Source organism: Malurus melanocephalus, unplaced genomic scaffold (assembly GCF_030028575.1).
Source record: "Malurus melanocephalus ecotype Western Australia unplaced genomic scaffold, MMel_1.1 scaffold_103, whole genome shotgun sequence".
Classification (NCBI taxonomy): Eukaryota; Metazoa; Chordata; class Aves; order Passeriformes; family Maluridae; genus Malurus; species Malurus melanocephalus.
In genome coordinates, this window is record NW_026623335.1 from 1,490,097 (window position 1) to 1,508,439 (window position 18,343).

The 18,343-nt window shown below is 38.2% G+C and overlaps 1 protein-coding gene across 1 annotated transcript in view; it reads left to right on the top strand.

Annotated features, from left to right (window-relative positions):
* Nucleotides 1-18,343, top strand: part of LYRM4 (LYR motif containing 4) — an 84,809-nt gene that overhangs the window by 17,433 nt on the left and 49,033 nt on the right. The window contains exon 2 of the mRNA XM_057369140.1: nucleotides 3,433-3,553. Within this exon, the coding sequence (XP_057225123.1) occupies nucleotides 3,433-3,553 (121 nt within the window). The remainder of the gene's footprint in view (nucleotides 1-3,432; nucleotides 3,554-18,343) is intronic.

An 18,343-nucleotide genomic window follows, 5' to 3' on the forward strand; every position in this document is an offset into this window, starting at 1 on the left:
GGTGTGATAGACATATCCCACATAAGCAGGGATCACAAAAATTGTTTTGAGTGTGCACATGTATGAGAGCTCTGAGTGAATATATTCAACTGTACTATCTTGCTTGGATCCTGTTGTCACTAAGTCACTGGAATAGTCTGCCGAACATAAAATCAAAGGTATTCTCTATTCAAATTTCAGTGCCCTTGGCTGATAAAAGCAAAATCTCTTGTTGCATCTTTCAGCCATTTTTCAATATCTGTTTTCAAAGAATTGGTAAAAAAAAATAATGAGTTGTGAAATGTAGTTTAAGACTTCATTTAAACGATGTTTCTTGATGAATACTACTGCATTAGGAGCTAGACTTTTCCCATAGGTCTGTTGGAGCTCTTTRAGTGTACTGTACCCAAAATTGCTTCCTAAGCTTTTTCTCTAGAGAGTGTGCTTAGTACCTTCTTACTGAAGGATCCTCTTTGTTCATGTGGCTTGGTTGGTCTTTCTGAACTCTATCCAGCAAAATCAGCGCAGCTAKGATCCCTATCAGTGCTGATGCTCATCCAGTTCCATGGAGAGCTGATGAGGCTCACTTACTGAGCTGCTTTTCATCCCTCACCCTGCAGATGGTGCTTCTTTTAGGATAATGTTGTAAAGTTTTATGCAAGACAACCACGTATTTGCTGCCACTGTCATTTCCAGCTGTGCCTTCAAATGGTACAGGTTTGGGTTTGGTGTTCTATGTTTATTGATCTGAAAATACACTCCTTTAGAGTGGTCAGTGATTAGCTGACCAGTCTGTTCATCAACCAGAAGACCTCTGGAGCAGTGCTCTATGAAAAAACCCCAACAGATGCATGTCTGAATGAACAAGTTGCTCTCATACATATGTGTTTTACTATGCTTACACACACTACTGTACTTGTAGAAAGGCTTAGTTTTTCACAGACTTGAAGCAATATTGCAGTTCTTATGGTATTTCCAGCTTTCAGTGCATTCTCAGTTCAGAAATTGTTGAAATGTAGAGTGTTGAGGTTTGGCATTGACAATGCTCACAACTGTTGTTGCATATAAAAAGCTGTTGTTTAAAAGAAAAAACACACACATGCAAAAAAAAAAAAGAAAAGTCTTCCAGTTTATATCTTGACTTAACACTTTTTACGTAATTTTAGAGAATTTGAATGTTGGTAAAATATTTCCCTGGCACCTCTCAATGGGGAAGAAAGAATATTTTACAGTAATTACAGTGTTGGGTTTGAGCTCTGAATTGATCTCATCTTTATTTTAAGTGATACATTGAATCTCAATATAACTACAATAAAGAGTAGTGCCAGGATATAATGCTAGTCTTTAAAATGTGTGTAGAGATATATTGATTTTGCTGTAGATTTGTGTTAAAGCCTATGTAAACTAACTTCCTTTGGGTGTTAACACTCAAAAAGGTTTAAAAGAACTGTAGAAGGTAAAAACAGTGCAAGTTTCTGATTATAGATTAAAATTGGTCTGGTTTTTATGTACATTTCTTTCTCAGCAACTGTTGGGTGTAATGAGAGGGAGAAAAAGATAATGGAACAATTAATGCACCATATGTACAAAACAAAACAAAAAAAACCCGCCAGTCTGTTGGTGTAATACTGAACAAGACTTTGGTTTTGTCCCATCTATCTTCTTTTATGCAGATAGCATTTACTCATTTGTATTGYATTTTGAAAGAGTTGTATCCTGTAATAGATACTTGCTATGCGGTTGTTTTTCTCTTTTCTCTTTCTTTTCTCTCTTTGTTAATCTTTGTCTCTCTTGGAAACCTGTCATTTCTTTCACAAAATATTATATGTTTTGCACAGTTTAACCCTACATATGTATATGGGGTGATTTGAAATCCATGCATTATCAAGCAACAGAATTACACTATATCTTAACAATTTGGGGTTGTTTCTTTTCTAGATGAAATAATCAGCTTCCCCTTCATGTCTTGCTAGGACAACAGCTGCAGATGAGATTGAGCTTCCATATTTAATACATTCTATTAACTTCACACATCCAAACACACACTCCCTCACTCCCTCCYGCACCCCAGTGTCACATTATAGGTGAACAGGCCCTAATTAAAAGCACGCACCATCTGCCGGAGTGCGGCGGCASAGTGGCACTCCACAACCATCCTGATTCCTCTGATTGAAATGTATTATTTATGAGCTCAAAGACAAAATACACTGCTTGACTGGGGAAAGCTGCATTAGGAGCTGGATAGCACCATCTAATGGAGTGGAGTGCCACTGGCTATTCATCTTCCCTCTTCTTCCTCTCTCCTCCTCAGTCTCTCCCTCCCCAAAAAATTTTATTTTTCGATCATCCTTGTATTTTTTATGATAGCGTTTCAGGCAATTTTGTCTCTCGTGTTCCACTTGTATACAAGATGGGAAAGGGTTGTCTAAATACTGCACTAAATGTGGGAGTGTTTTTTAGCCTTTTGTTTCCTTCCAATACCACACAGAGGGTTTTACTTTCTGTAGCAAAAGTGATACTAATGTGATGTGWTGGTACCAAATTGGGACACTGTCAAGGTAACTGAGCAAGATCMGTTTACTGCATTTCTCCAGCCCCTCCCATGGACCCATGCAATGAAARTATCCGCTGCTCAGTCTGAAAAAAWTTATTTTAGTATGAAAATTTGCCCTAGCTGGGGAGGGAAGGAGGGGAGGATGACAGTATGCTACAGACTATGTGAAGGTTCTTTACTGGGTTGGAAAGAAAGGGAAATATCTGGAGAAAGCTCTAGCTTTGGATCTTCCTCTTTGGAAGCAGAGATTATAACCCTTTCCTGCTTGTAGAAATTATRTCCTGTTACTGCTTCTTGGTGGGGAAATGGATGAGGAGGTATGGGACTGAGGGGTGAAATACACCTTGTCAGGGGAGCAAAAGGGTGACAGGGAAGGAGCCTTTTTTGTGATAGTTGGTTCATCAGTCTACCTTTGTTGACTGCTAGATTACAATATTGCATCTAGTAAAAACATATATTGTATTTAGTGTCTAGCTCAATGACCTTTAGAATATGCAGGTCTGGAATAGTCACACTGATTCAAAATAATCTGGGGAACGATTTTCTGGTTCTTAGCCTTTTTGTGACGTTTTTTAAGTTTTGCAGTATCCATTCTGGGGATCCGGCAGTATAGTTCCAGCAATAACCAACAGTAAGAACTAGACTGATACTTGAAATATGAAATTTTTCTACAGTAACCTCCAATAGAACCACTATTTTTAAATTAAAGGATCTGGTCACTATTTCAGCCTGGGCAAGACCAAACCTTGAGTAAAAAGATATATTTCTGAAACCGGGCAAAATATATATGTACATATGGGGGGTTGTGCACTTCATTTTTTATATCAGCGTGTTTTAAAGAGTGTTTAAATCTCATAAATCATGGCACATCTATGAACGTGTATTTTTATTGTGTTTAGAACATACGCCATCAGAAGGATAAGAGATGCTTTTAGAGAAAACAAGAACATAGAGGATTCTGAAAAAATAGAAGAATTACTGAATAAAGCCAAAGCAAACCTAGAGGTTATTCAACGGCAGGTATGTTTATTTCTCTCATTTTGTATAAGAGTTGTACACTACTCATTTAACTGTCTTATGTTACTGGAGATGGGAAAAATAGATCTTTCCTCAAAACATCTGTAGATGAACATCAGTTTTTGTCTGTGTTTGCTTTTTCCCATCTCCAGATACAGCGTTAAAATAGTAACAGAATGAGAAAATCCTGAAGTGAATTAAGTAAATGCTGGCTAAATGTGTCCAAACAGGGTGATTGATTTTCGGAATTTTCGGTCTTCGGAAAATTTTGGTCACTGGCAATATTTTTCTTCAACCTTGTCTGAGTAGCATTTACAGCATTTCTGTTCCTTCCACCAGGTATCATGTTGGTAAGACATGAAGTAGACTTCCTCGAACTTTAGATACTTTTTAACTTCTCATTCATACCCACTGTCTATCCAAAGTGACCGCTAAAAATTGGAAGAAAGCAAGTTTCTGTGCCTGAACTCTCTACAGGTGCTTGCAATACTTAAGTTGCTCCTCCTGGCAAAATCTGCACTTGTTTACACCAGTCAGAGTTGTAGTACTTCTATTAAACACTGAATGAATATGTACACCTGTTCCTCCATGATTTGTTTTAATATGCGTCTTTAAACACCCAGCAGGTCAGTTAGATGGGTCCTTATTGCAGTAGGGAGCTGGGCCCTTCGATTGACAGTTAAGTATGAAATRCTTAGGTGCAAGTTAATTTCTTTGGAATTTCTTCTCCCAGGAACAGGTGTTGTTTTGTACGACCATAGTTTTGCTATCTATTTTAAAGAAAACACTGCTGTTTTTTTTATCTTAAATGTTTCTCAAAGAAGCAATTCAGATTGAATTGTTCCAATGCAATTACATTTAAATGTTGGGGTGTTTTTTCTCAGATCTATAGGTGATAATTGGCATTTTCTGYTCTTCTAATTCTTGCTAAGATAAAGTCTTGCTAAATAAAAACTTTCTAACTTTTCTTTCAGCAAAACATGGTTCTCTTGATCTGAGTCCTAATAGGCCTGGGGCAGATTTTAAAATAAAACTCCTCTCTCCTCTCTAAGTCCTATTTAAATCCAGATTACCTTATTTCTGTACTCCTTAAAAAAAAGGTATCGTTTCTCTAAAACAGACTCTTGATAGGCTAGACTCTTGTCCAGGGTGTGGGTCTTGCCTTAGACCTTTCATGAAGTTTCCTTTTAGCCTAAAGCTTGTCCCTTAGCATCAGACAGCATCTTTCTATTATGCATTTGTTAATGTGTCACTGGGTCATACCAGAATAATTCAGAATGGCCTCAGTTATTGCTAAACCTGCAGGGTTTTGCGTGTTTGCTTCAAACCTCAGCTATTTAAGRGGCTTCCTCAACATGAAAAATCAAATTGCTAAGTTTAGTTTTAAATTGGATCACTATCATTCCATGTAAGAATTCTGGGAAAATATACTTGAAAAGTAAGGAGTGTTAAAGACWTTGACACAACTTCCCATTTTTATACTGCTAAAGCAGTCAAACTTATGTTGAACTGTCTCTTTAGTTGCATTTCTAGACATTTTCCAGACTACAATAACATTGCATTCACTTTTGGAAGGGCTTATCTTACATGTTTTCAGCAGTAACAGGTAATAAATGTTATTATACAGTAGCATAATAGGTAATGGAACTTTTTACCAACAATTAATTCGAAGAAAATTGTTTTATCAAGATAATTTTTTTACATGCATCCCCACAAGATTTGATGTTTGAGTAATAAAGACTTTCCTTTTCATAAAAAAGTGAGAGCTGTTGTGCTTTACAGAACTTCTATTATGTTTCAGTGTCATTGCACTTCCATCTGTAAAGCAAGAGATAAATGTTCTAAAAATAGCAACACGATCTTAAAAGCTTTTCATCAGGTCTATTAAAAACCTGAGCATCTAAGTAAGATCGTATTAATATTTACTTGCTGTCAAATTTCATCATGCTCTGTAGGAAAAAAATCATTCTCCCTTCTTGTTTAATTGAAGATCTAAGTAATGAAGTCATCTGACATTATTAAGACTTTATATTTAAAACTAACCAAGCATGATATAAAATGCTTTTATTCTTAAATACAGAAGCACTGGAGCAAACATTAGATCCAGCATACATCTAGTTTTGTGCTAAGTTTGGGGTTTGTTATGATGTGGTTCATCTTGGTATTGCTGACTTTTTCCTGGTATGTCAGTAGAAATTAAATAATACCCTTCTTTGCTGACAATTTGTTGTTACTCCAAAATCAAATTTATGTTCACTTTACATTCTAATTTATGGTTTAGTCATCGAAGTGACCACTGAAGTGTAAGGTTCATAAATAACTATTTGAATCAGCCTAGTGGGAAATGTGGRGTAGTGACAGATTACTGTCATTTTGTTCGTGTCAGTCACTGTACAATTTGCTTGAGTGTTATAAAAGTAGCTTTATAATGSTGAAAAGCATGGAGGACCATTAATCTCCACCTGGGTCCTCCTCTGCTTGTTTCTGGTTTTGATTTTAAAATATCCTGGTGAAGGAAGGAGCAACTCTGATTCATTTTCAACACTGTTTGTAAAGATTTTTGTGTGTGTGTGTATGTGTTTACTGTGTAAACAACAAAATTTTGTGATGTCTTTGCTGTAAAGAAGGGTGTTGTGAAAAATGCATTGTCAGAAATAAGTTTGAAAAAGAAAGTTTTAAAAAGTTTTGAGGCAAAGCTGTTTGAGGATTGYCATAACAGCCATTCCCCAGCTATGCTAATATGATTTCATTTGTGAATTTCTATTACTGTTGCAGTAAGTTAGTGTTAGGAGAATTTGCACTGAAATGTACTGCTGCTCCTGAAATTTAAAATTTCTAGAAGCCACTTTGAAGATTGGCTAATAGTGAGTATTTTGAAGTTTTCGCTGTGGCATGCTGTTTCTCAGGTTTTGAGCTGAAAATATAACAGTGAAGTTCAAAAGTTCTTTTAGACCTGTGTGCTCTCATTAAAGCCTTGTTTTAATTTATAGGATATCTCATTCTTAGATATTCCTCTTAATACTTCTTCCTCAGTTTTATGTAGTAGCTAGGAACTTCCAGTCATCTTGTTGTCCAGCTAAGAGGGATTATTTTGTTTTTCCTGGCAGCTCTGAGCCTTTATTATCCATTTTACTGATTTTAACATCACACAGCTACAGTAGTCTTCACTAAAAGAGTATTGTCTCTTTGAATAATCCTAACTGATGAGAATCCTGGTTTGCACAAACACTTATCAGGGAGACAAGAGATGCACAGTGAGCACTCAGACAGTTGGGACATGTGGATCTGCTTCCTTTAGAGCTGGCTAATCATCTCTGTTTTTCAAGGGAACATAAACTTTTGAGTTTGAGTTGGTTTTTCTCAGGTTTGACCTCTCTTACTGTTCCCTTTGGATGTGTAGAATGAAGGAATGTGATGTTGAAGCACGAGGCCTCAATTAGAGAGATTCCACTGATAATGGTAAATACTGTGTAATTGCAGCAACTTTTCATGTTTGCAGCATGTTATAATAGTACATTCTATTTTACTCTTATGTTTCTCCATAGTCAAAATTATTACTATGATCTTCCTTCTGAAATTTGTGCAAGATAAGAACAGCTCTTCTGGGTCTTTTTTTTAGCCAGCCAAGTTGGCAGTGAAGCTGTGTCGCAAGTACTGTGCCTCCTTGAGGTGTTCATTAGCAGTACATCTTGGCAATATAGTGAATTTGAGTAACACTTGAAAGGAATTGGAAATTAAATTGAATGAATGTACTAATACAGTACTCATTATGAATTGATGGCAATATAGCCACAAGGAAACTTCCTGTTAATCAAAATAACATAAATATTAAAGCTTGTCCAATAAATATTAACAAGACAAGTAATTTCAATTATAGTTACGCTGAAATTGAAAGGTAAAAGTACTACCTTAGTTTACTGCACCTGCTTTCAATGGATAGCTCATCCTTTGAGGAGCAAATATTCCTATTGTTTTCCATAGTCCAATTCTAGTAATCCTGTGAATGATTTGCAGCAATGGGTAAATTAGTAATTGCCAAGGTGTATGTACTTCTGGACTGAAAGCATTTTATTGAAAAGCATTTGGAGGACTGGTATCAATTTACACACTTGTGAGTTTGTGGCATTGGAATTGACTGTCTGAAGGAACTCATCAAACTTTAAGAAATGTTCTGGATATCTGAACAAGTTGTGTTTRTACTGCAGAGCACTGTAGGCTGAATGCCCTTTGCAGGAGAAGGTTCACTTTGAAAACTCTTGTTAGTATTAGTTTCAGACTACAAGTCATATTTCTATCTAATTTTTATGAATATGTAAGAAAGTTGAAAAATACTGTGTAATGTATTTCATTATATTGGCAGCAGTTTTGAGGCCAAGAGGAAAAAAATAGCTGTAAAAGCTCTGAGTGCAAGGGGCAGCACCATGCTACTGTTCAGAAATATATATATATGGTATTGGCAAGTCATGTTTTCCTGCTGGCAGACAATTATGTTGGAGCTCTAATATGGTTTGTTCTTAACATGGTTGTCTCTGCAAGGAAGTTTTAAAATCACAGATGAATTTACTGCTTTTCTTGAAAAGCTCTTTGAATTTTATCTCTTTTATTTTCAGCTTCACAATGGCAAATACCCATTTTTCTTAAAAAAACCCGGTTTTTCTGAAAAAAAAAAAAAAAAGTAGGCTTACTGTTCTTATATAAGAGGATTCCCCTTAGAAGTTTGCTGGGTTTCTCTCTTGTGTCATGTATTTTTATTTATTACAGTTGGACATCATGTTCYGACCAGGACAGAGCTGACATTACACCCAGAGAACTTTTTTTAACATTTAGCTGTATTTAAAGCAAATGTAGACACAGTAAAGTTTGCAAATGCCTCCTTCATGGTAGAAGAGCGGCAGGTGAGTAATATAATCGAAAAATGGACAAATATCCTGGTAAAACAGTTTTATCAGATAACTGTATGGTATCCATTAACTACCTATACACTTCTAAATCCTTGGATTGGCAGCTAGAATGTAGAAGATGTTTGGCAAGAACTTCTTGCTCTTCTCTTGCTCCTAGCCTGTTGCAGCACTGGTAGTCAGTTTTTAATTGCTTTACCACATCATGAGCTCTCTCCTACTTGGCTCCCTACCTGCAATTATCAAAATTATGCTGGAAGCTTGTGGCAAAGCCACAAACAATTCAAATCAGCTGACTTAGGGTTTAGATGCCACTGGGGACATTCTCCTGTGTTTGTTGGGTTTTTTTAATTAATTTTTTTTATTTCAATGCTCTTTGGGGTGATATTTTTTAGATACTTTCCTTTCCGTGAGGTCATTTAAATCCTTTTGTCATGTTCATGTTGCATTTACTTTGCATGTGGTTTGAAAACTTCAAATACTTAGTGACAGTAACCTACCAGGAAGAATATGATTAAGAAAGCAACAGAAATCCTTAACATACATTAAAATTCAGTGCTCTTGACTAAGAAAGAGACGGAAATAGAGGTGAAAGAATGTATAACATAGGATGGATAATACCTGTCTTTCAGTAAACAAAAGAAAGCTTCAAATTGAAATTGGGAAGCAGTAAATTCAGAGCTATACTGGTTTCGTATTTCAATAGGAGAGTAAAAATATTTTATGTACAGTTAATATCCAYAAGGTTTTGGGGGTAGAAAAGGAGGAAGAACAAAGAAAAATGTGCTGTAGGAGTGACTTTGAAAAAGGTTTGGTAAATTTAAACAGAAACCAAACTGAATCGGAACTTGTCCTTTCACAGAACTTGTTAGCAGTGATGTCTRCTTTGGCCAGCTTTTCCAAATACTTTTTTCATCTTGGCATGTAGGCTAGCTTTGGAGATGCGCAGCATTGGAACAGATGCCAAAAGCCCAGAGCTGTCATATCAGCTTAATTTCTGGCATCTGAGGGCACAGGAAGTGTAGTAGACATTTTAGTCGTCTTCAGGTGGCATGGCTCTCCAGGTTACACCTGTGTGAGTCTCCAGAGCAGTGTTATTCCTTAGGCTTTCATTTAACTCTCCTGATGGAGAACAAGATTGTGTTTTCACAAGTGATTTGCTGCTGTTCATTCTGCTGACTAAACTACAAGTGGCAGGTTCTGTCTGCAATATTAAATACCAAAGTCAACTGTGCATTGAGAGTAACCTTTAGGCTGCCAGCAGAGGCAATTCAGAGGTAGAATAAGGCTTTGTTTTTCTGATCTAAGAGCTTAGGGTAAAACACAGCATTTGATGTAGGCAGTAACTTTTCCTAAAAAAAAATAAAGACTGCTGAGTGTTGGCAGATGCATTTAAAATACTGTAATTGTCTGTCATAAAGTAGTGTCATCATTTTTGTTGCATGTATTTCACAGCTAATCCAGTGAGGTTGGGGCCTTATCATAAATAGTAACGGTAGTTATATAATACATCCAGAGCTATGAGCACCTGATGTTATGCACAGATGAGGGCTGTCTGAAGGACAGGAGAAGGACTTACTTTGTCGTACACTATTTGGCGTGGCATTATGTCACATCCAACAAACCAAATGCTAGGTGTAAACTTCCACATGGAAAAGAGTAAGTTTCATTAACCTGGCTGGTCAGTAGCTTCTTGAAACAGTTAGGAGCACTAAACATTCTGTGCTGAAGAAAGCTCCAGAAGCAAGAAAACGCACATTTTCAGGCAGATGTATCGTTCTGCCATTTGTCTCTGTGCTTTCTGCTTTGCTGTGTTTGTCCTTTGCATCTCAAGGGCTTCAGCCCAGCATGTAAATTAATGTGTCTCTTAGGGGTGGCTGTTGCAACAAAGCTTCAGGGAGGCTTTTCCAAATGAGGTAACACCAAGTGGATGTGTGTCTTAGTACAATTAAAAAATACTGTCACAGGAGGGAAAGTAGCAATAAGCGTTGTAGTTTTGATCACAGCTCCCATTACTTCTGCTGTGTTTCTAATGTGACTGTGTGATCTTGCTTTGATGCCTGTCAATCTGGTTTGCAGTAGTGTCCATTGAGGGAGGGTTTGAAGACTGAGTTTCTCTCATTGAAGTGYATTAACCTTTGAGCAACTTCTTGTCTTTCTTGCTCTGTGATGTCTGCTGCAGAGGAGAACATTTGTGGAGGTTCTCTTTTTTTACTTAAAAGGAAAAGGAGAGGTATGGCAATTTTGTGTGTTTATGAAATGTATAACCTTGTAAAAGCCTTGTGTATATTTTGTGACTTACATTCACATCAAAATATTGATCTTTCACAAGAGTCCCTTTTCAGGGATAAACCAATTTTAAGTACAGCAAGACCTTGAGGAAATTAGAGGGATTGCTGTTTTTGAAGACTTCTGAAAAAAGTGAGAGAGACAAAAGTGCTGTTATTAAAACAGTGATCTCTTGCTCTCTCTTTGTTTGTTGGTTGCTTTTTAATCTGTTGTAGTTTTATTTCTTTTTTCCTTGCTGAGAAAATTTTCCATCCTGATTTTGTGCTGCTTATTGAAAGGAGACACTGTCAGATTCATTGGCACTGCAATTGAGCAGGCACACTTCCCTCCAGGAGGAGTTTTGGCACATTTGTCTGGTGCCTTCGATCCCCAGGACTGTGTTCTGCTGCCCTTGAAGCGCAGTCTGTAATTTGGGATGGCAGTGTTTGTGTTGGCACCCTCACTATYTGACAAGTCACCTGGTCCCCTGCCTGTGGTAGAGTGGGGGTTTTTAATGACATTTTCCCCCATCCCCCCATGCTCARTCATCAGTCTCTCAGCATATTATTGTTTCAGTAATTGTAATTTACAGCTAACAGAGGGAAGAAGAGGCTCCTCCTTAAACTGCTCGCATTCTTTTCTGGCCTTTCAGATGACCATTGCTTCTTCCCACAGCACACTGAAAATATGTTTTAAAATTTTCCCCTGCCACAATAACTCAAATGCCTTTTTTTGTTTCTTCCACAGATAGTTTTTCTAGTCTAAATTTAATTTACTCTTTTCTTMATTCACAAGATAAGGGCAATCTGCAAAGAACTCTATTTGCCCTATTTGTTCCAAGAATCTGATTCATTAGTGCTTTTTATTTCCCCATCTTACTATCTTCATGCTTCTTCTGTTGGTTGTCATTAGAACTTCCATTTTTACAGCTGCAAAGGTAACACTTGTTTTCTCATTTTAAAGTCACTTGTCAAAATGGAAGTTGTTTATATAATCCACCAACATTAATGTTATTTAATGAAAATCTGAAAAAAAAACCAGCTACTTTTAAAAAAAAAAATTCCCGTTCATCGTCCTTTTTGTCTGGTATGTCTGCATGTATTGTAATCTTGTGGAGGTCCATTGAATACCATACTCCTGTGGGTTATCATGGCACCAACTATGGTCTCTGTAATCAATACCATTTGACTCAATTTGCAACCAGGTAAAAAAATGATCGTTTTATTTTGACAATAAACATATGTGTGGCCTTCATATAAAAGTTCTTTCAAGCAAAGAAGCTTTATCATTTATGTGAGTTTTTTTACAATTTTATCTTTTTTGCAGTAATTCAGATTCTGTCTAGTGTCTCTGTAGTGAGCTGCTTGTATTTGAAGGAGATGTGTTTGATCCATGAAGTTGTGATGAAGGCCAAGCTTAGGGAAGGAAGTTGCTAGACTCYGATATCAGCATGTCTGATCAAGCTCTTGGAAGTTTAGGCAGGGAAAGCTGTTTTCTAGAYGAGAGTGTAGAGTGAAGTTTAATTAGTGTTTACGCAGTCTCCTTGGTACTTGGTGCATTGCTGCTGTCTTTAGCTTTGTGCTTTCTGAGGTGAGCCTGGGGTTTTTTTTGGCCATTAAGAGCTATAGCTGCAGTGCCCTTCATCTTTGTGACAGGCATTATGCCAGTACATTAATTCTGAAAGCAAGTAAAAAGAAGAAGAAAGAAGGAGCCCAAACTCTTCCAGCCACATTTAAATCACAATTGACTGATTCCTCTTGTTATGCTTTCTGGGGTATGTCAGATACATGTTTTCCCTCTTTGAGCTATGTGCTGTCTGAACATCCTTCCAAGCCTGTTTGCTTGGCAGGAAGTGAACCATTACTAGGCAGAGTTTTGAACTCACCTTTATAATTTTGTCACCAGTAGAAGGTGCATTAATGCATAGTTTAAAACAAAGGTAAATCTGCTGTTTATGCTGTAATRATAAGGTCCTGTCCCTCATCAGGGCAGTTTTGAATATTGCAATGTCATGGCTAAATAATAYATTCATAGTTTTTCTTCTGTGAGCTTGCTTCTGTGACTTGCTGAGCAGTTACTTTGATAGTTTTTAACCATATTTTCACCTGAGTGTGTGTTAATGAGAGCATYATGTGACCTCATCACTTAGCCTTTTACATTAATACAGGTCTTGCTTGTAATTCTCCTGATTTTGTTGTTGACCCAATGCTTTGGTTCTGTGTTCAAATAATCTTAATTTTAAATGAAAATACTTCTTGTCTCACAGAAGTCTAATTTCTATGCACATTTGTCGGTAGTGAATACTTAGTGGGAGTGATTACTCTCTAACTGCTTGTGCCAGTATACCTCTGGGAGGTTAATCAATCTTGTGCTTTTTAATTGACATCAATAATGTGTTTACATTTATCAATATTTCTTAATTGTCAAGTTATAACTGTGGAACTTCAATAATAAATCATGCCAATGGTTAACTTCATACATCAGATTTTTTAAGAGTCTCCTTAAGCAGTTTGACATGTTGTAAATTGCTTTTAAAATTATGTATGTATACTCATGGGRGAAGAGGAGAAAAAAATTGGTATGCAAAGTTGTGCTGTCGAATAATACTGCAGAACTGGCCCACTGACAGTAACATACCTTTACCACATGGAGGATATGCTTTATGGGGGAAAAAGGGAGTAAGTCTTTTCAAAGTGCTTGTTTTATTACTAATAATTTTGTGGGTATGACAGTGCTTGTACATTTGTTGTGTCATCCCCAGGGGCTTGTCAGGGCTGGGACTTTTTCCATTTCTCAGCTGTACAGACAAGACAGAGGGCAGAGAGAATTACCAGTTCTACTACTCCTCTCCAGAGCTCTGGGAGATTAGGGCATCCTGATTTTAACTGTTCATTTCACAAGTGTCCATAAGATACTGAGGTGGAGATGAAGAAGGCTATCTCTGTTTAAATATAAGCATGTATTTAAAGGCTTGGGTGTGCAGAGAACCAAATTACTTGCCCAGGTTCACAAAATATGCAGGAGTTAAAGCATGATAGGGCAAGCCTTATAACACTATCTATCTCAGAAGGTATCTCTTCATCATCTGCCTCACTCTGTTCTCTGTCTCCTTTAAACCCAATAGCAGCAGTATTTTGAAGAAGAAAATCTCATAGACAGAATGTTGTCAGGATGCTGACCACGTTGTGTCAGTCTTACTATGTTTTATGGCTATATCAAAGATAAGRACTAAAAAAGCCTGTCTAATGAGCAGTGAAAAAAGTCTTAGAAGTTGGTGCTGTTTTCTAGGTAAGTGAAAACCTGTGTGAACACCAGGAACATCAAGGCTGGCTTTTCTTTGAAAARACTAAGTATTAAATATTTCTAATGTAGTCTAGCAGCCATTTTCTTGGCTTCTTGTAAATGTCATAAGGGATAAATCAAACCTCTCCCTCCTTTTTTGAATGAGACAAGGCTGATAAGAAACAGCTATTGAACAAAATTACAGTAGTTACCAAATCCAATTGCATTTAAAGGAAGTGTGTGTAATCAATCTCTTTTGAAGGGTAAAGCAATTCACAAGAGAAATCCATTGACACTTTCTTTAGCATGGCAGATTAAGTAGCTTCATGTTGCATGTAGAGGGCTTTGCAGAAGGTTGCTTGTGTGAATAAGTGCTATTTAGTTTCAAAAGCAGGCATTCTGGGGTGSAGCTTGTATGGCATCTCAGCCCAGACACTGCTGCACAGGTTCTGAGCTAGAGGTCTAGAAAGGTAAACTTGGGTCAGAGTGGAAAGGTGTGAATGAACACAAGTGTTTAAGAAGTGCTGACCTTTCAGCAGCATTTAAATTTTGTGCTTTTGGTTTCAAACCTACTAAGGGACCTGAGATGTATGTAAAATTGAATTTAGCGTGGCTGCGTGGTGGGTTGACTCTGACTGGACAACAGGTGCCTGCCAAAGCTGCTCTATCTCCTCAGCTAGACAGGGGAGAGAAAATACAAYRAAAGATTTGAGGGTTAAGATAAGTCAWGGAGAGGTCAACAATTGCCCTCATGGGCAACTGACCTTGGAGAAATTAGTATAATTTATTGCCAATCAAATCAGAGAAGGGTAATGAAAAATAAAACCAAATCTTAAAAGCAGTTTCCTTGCACTCATCCCTTCTTCCTGGACTTAAAATTACTCCCAATTTTCTCTACCTTCTTGGTGCAGAGGCCAGGAAATGCAAGCTGCAGTCAGTTCATCACAAGTCACCTYTGCTGCTCCTTTCTCCTCAGGRTGACTTACTCTTCCCCTGCTCCAGYGTGACAGTCTTYTATGAACTTCTCCAGTGTGAGTTATTCCCATGGGGTGCAGTCCATCAGGAACAGACTGCTCCAGCTTGTGTTGCTCACAGGGTATCAAATCCTGCCAGCAAACCTGCTCCTCTCCACCAGTCCAGAGGTCCTRCCAGGTGCCCGCTCCAATGTTTCCCATGTGGTCCCAACCTCCTTCAGGCATCCACGTGCCCTGGTGTGGGATCCTCCACAGGCCATAGGTGGATCTCTGCTCTATCAAGGACCTCGCTGGGTTCAGGGACACAGCTGCTTCACCATAAACTGCACCCTGGGCTGCAGGGGAATCTCTGCTCTGGCACCTGGGGCACCTCTTGCCCCTCCTTTTGCACTGACCTGGGTGTCTGTAAGTCTCATCTCACATACTCTCATTCCTCTCTCCTGGGTGCAATTACGCAGGTTTTCTTTTTTTCCTCCTCCTTCTTAAATATCCCAGAGGCAYTACCACTGCTGCTGACCTTGACCAGTGACGGATCTCTCTTGGAGCCAGCTGGCAYTGGCTCTCTCAAGACACTGAGGGAAGCTTCTGGCACTTTCCTAAAGAAGCTATTCCTGTAGTCTCCCCACTACCRAAACCTTGCCACAGGCTGTTAGCATGAAAAACATGAGAACTTGTGCGAATTGAGTTCAGAAAAAAATATTTTTATTCACTGTTCTCCACAAATATATTTAATGCCCACATAGCCTAAAGTGTAGGTAAAACTAGTTCAGTTGTCAGGTTTTCCGGTACTTTGAAGGAAGACTGAAATAGCTGCTACCAGGTCATCAGGTGGGATGTGTTTTCAAATGTAAGTGGGCCTGGTACAGGAAACTTGTGTTTCAATCTTCTTCCTTCCTCTCAGACATCCTACATTGAATGAATATTGGGACTGCCGAGAAAGTAAGGAGTGTAATGAATATCCATAATGTATATTCTCATAGGCTGAAAAGAGAGGATGACTCTTTTGTTCAGAGCAGATTGAAAGCAAGGATCTGGACTTGTGTTCACACATTTATGCTGACTAATATGGGTGCTTGAGAGCTCAAGGTACTCTGGAAGTCAAAAGAATGTAAGCTACAAAATTACATAAGGATTCAAGARCATGAGCTTTCTCCCTCTATTACAGTTTTGTATTCGCCTATGATCAATACAGTGTAAAAGTAGAACTTGTGGTCTTTTTCATGTTTAGGTAAAGTACAGGCTGTCTGTGATTCTATTCTTTCCTAAATCTTCAACTAAAAGGAGAGTAACTTCGTGTAGCTATACTGCAAATCTGTGGGGCGTGCCTCCTTTGRGAAAGCTGAAGAGCACTGTGGAGYTCTYCAGTGCACTTTATATTTTTCACAGRTGCTTAGSATRTGCATCTCATGTTGTAAAGCYGAAAGCTTTGGGTAGTGCAGTGATGGGGCTTAAGGAGTACCCAGTAACATCACTGCATACAAGCAAGGAGCCTTTCATAGAATCACAGAATGGTTTGGGTTGGAAGGGACCTTGGAGATCATCTAGCTCCARTCCAAGCCCCCTGCTGTGRTCAGGGACACCTTCCACYAGAACAGTGAAGCTCAGCTGATCAGAATTCAGTGCTGGTACTTCTGATTTCAAATGTTTGTTACGGTCTACAGTTTAGAATATCTTTTTTAAAAAATACTGCACAGCATAGGCTATTCTRTGCAAGGCAGTAGTCAGTTCATACCTGCCCCCACTGACAGGACAGTTGATCTGGAAGTAGTGACAGGTAATTCAGTCAAGATCAGGTAACATATTTTGTATATCCATGTGAGGTAGTCAAATCCAACTGCACAGCACATTAGTTTCRTAAGTGCTGCTTGATTTGGGTTTTTGTTTTTAACTGGTTTTTTTTAAGGATCTTTATTTGACTTGCTGGCTAAGGCTTTTTAAAATGTAAATAACAGTCTTGTGCCTCTAATACAGAGTGTGGTGAAGCTGAGAGGAGAGCCTGACCTACTCTTACAAAAGAAAACAAAGTTGAAAAAGGGTGGAACATAGGAACAGAGAGATCCAATGTTTCCCACAGTATAGTAATGTATATGACCTTTAATATTGAGGCCTTTGGATCAAATTTAAGTTGGCATTAAAATTTTCTAATAAATTCCCTGCTGAAGCTCTCAGTATTTTTCCTCAGATTTAATTCAATAAGGTCACAATAAAGCAAGTGCTGTCTSTGCTATTGTAATTGCTCTCAGCAGGCTGATAATGTTATAGCAGAGAAGTACCAGCTACTGTGCTTTYATTCCTTTCTTCAAGCACTTTTCTTCCTACATGCTTGCTCCTCCTGCTCTCAGGTCTACCCTAAGTAGGAGGTGAARCTGTTTTAAATGCCATTTCCTTCTCATTTTAACATGTTTTTTTAGTAATGCTTTCCTGAGTCTCTTCAACAACGGGAATAAAAGTATAGCCTGTCTTATAGCAGAATAATTGGAGGCTTGTATTTCCTTTCCTTAATTTTCATCCAAGCATGCATTTAATTCAGGTACTTCAGTTCTTAAAGGCTTGTATTCCTAAACCCGCAATGCTTAGTTCATTTTAGCTTAGTGCTTTTAGGGTTGTGGAATAGAGTTTCTTTTAGACACACAGGGGAAACAATGAATACACAGTGACACACTGTCCTGTGTTTTGTTAAAAATAATGACAAATTGCAGCGCATCTCAGTGAGGCATTTGTACTGGGGGTCCTGCACCACATCCTTTGCAACTTTCTGAGGAGTGCTGTTAATGTTTCTTGTGTAAATGCCTGTTTGTGCTTAGCATGATACTGCTAGATCTCTTACTGCTGCATTGGAGGTAGATCAGTGCAGTAAATAATGCCCAGCAGAGTGCTGTGATCATGATTCTCCCTGAAATTCCATGTGACTGTGAGAGATTCAGGGCAATTCTGCATGAGTTTCCAGATGCAACATCCTCCTTTTTGAAAACAATCAGTCTAAAATGTCAGCTTTCTGTCTGTGGTGGTGCAGCTGTATCATAGCTGTCCTTTTGTAACAAATGAAGAGTTATCTTAAAACCCTCTAACTAGATCATAGAATGGGGCCATGATGGGCCAGTCTTTTGGGTGTGGGGCTAAATACACTTTTCTTGTCTGTGGACACAAAGTAATAGTTAATGTTTCTCGGTATAAGTGGTATCTCAGGCCTTTGCTGTTTCGAAGGACCAGTCTGGGCCAGCCATTCTTGCTTGGTTTCCAACACCTTAATTGGCTCCAGACTTCCCCATCTCCGGGTCCATCATCTTTTTGCACTGTCTTTCCCTGGGGCACAGAATTTCTTACCTCAAGAAAGACACATGTGCGTGTCTCCAGCTACATGCAGACAYTTA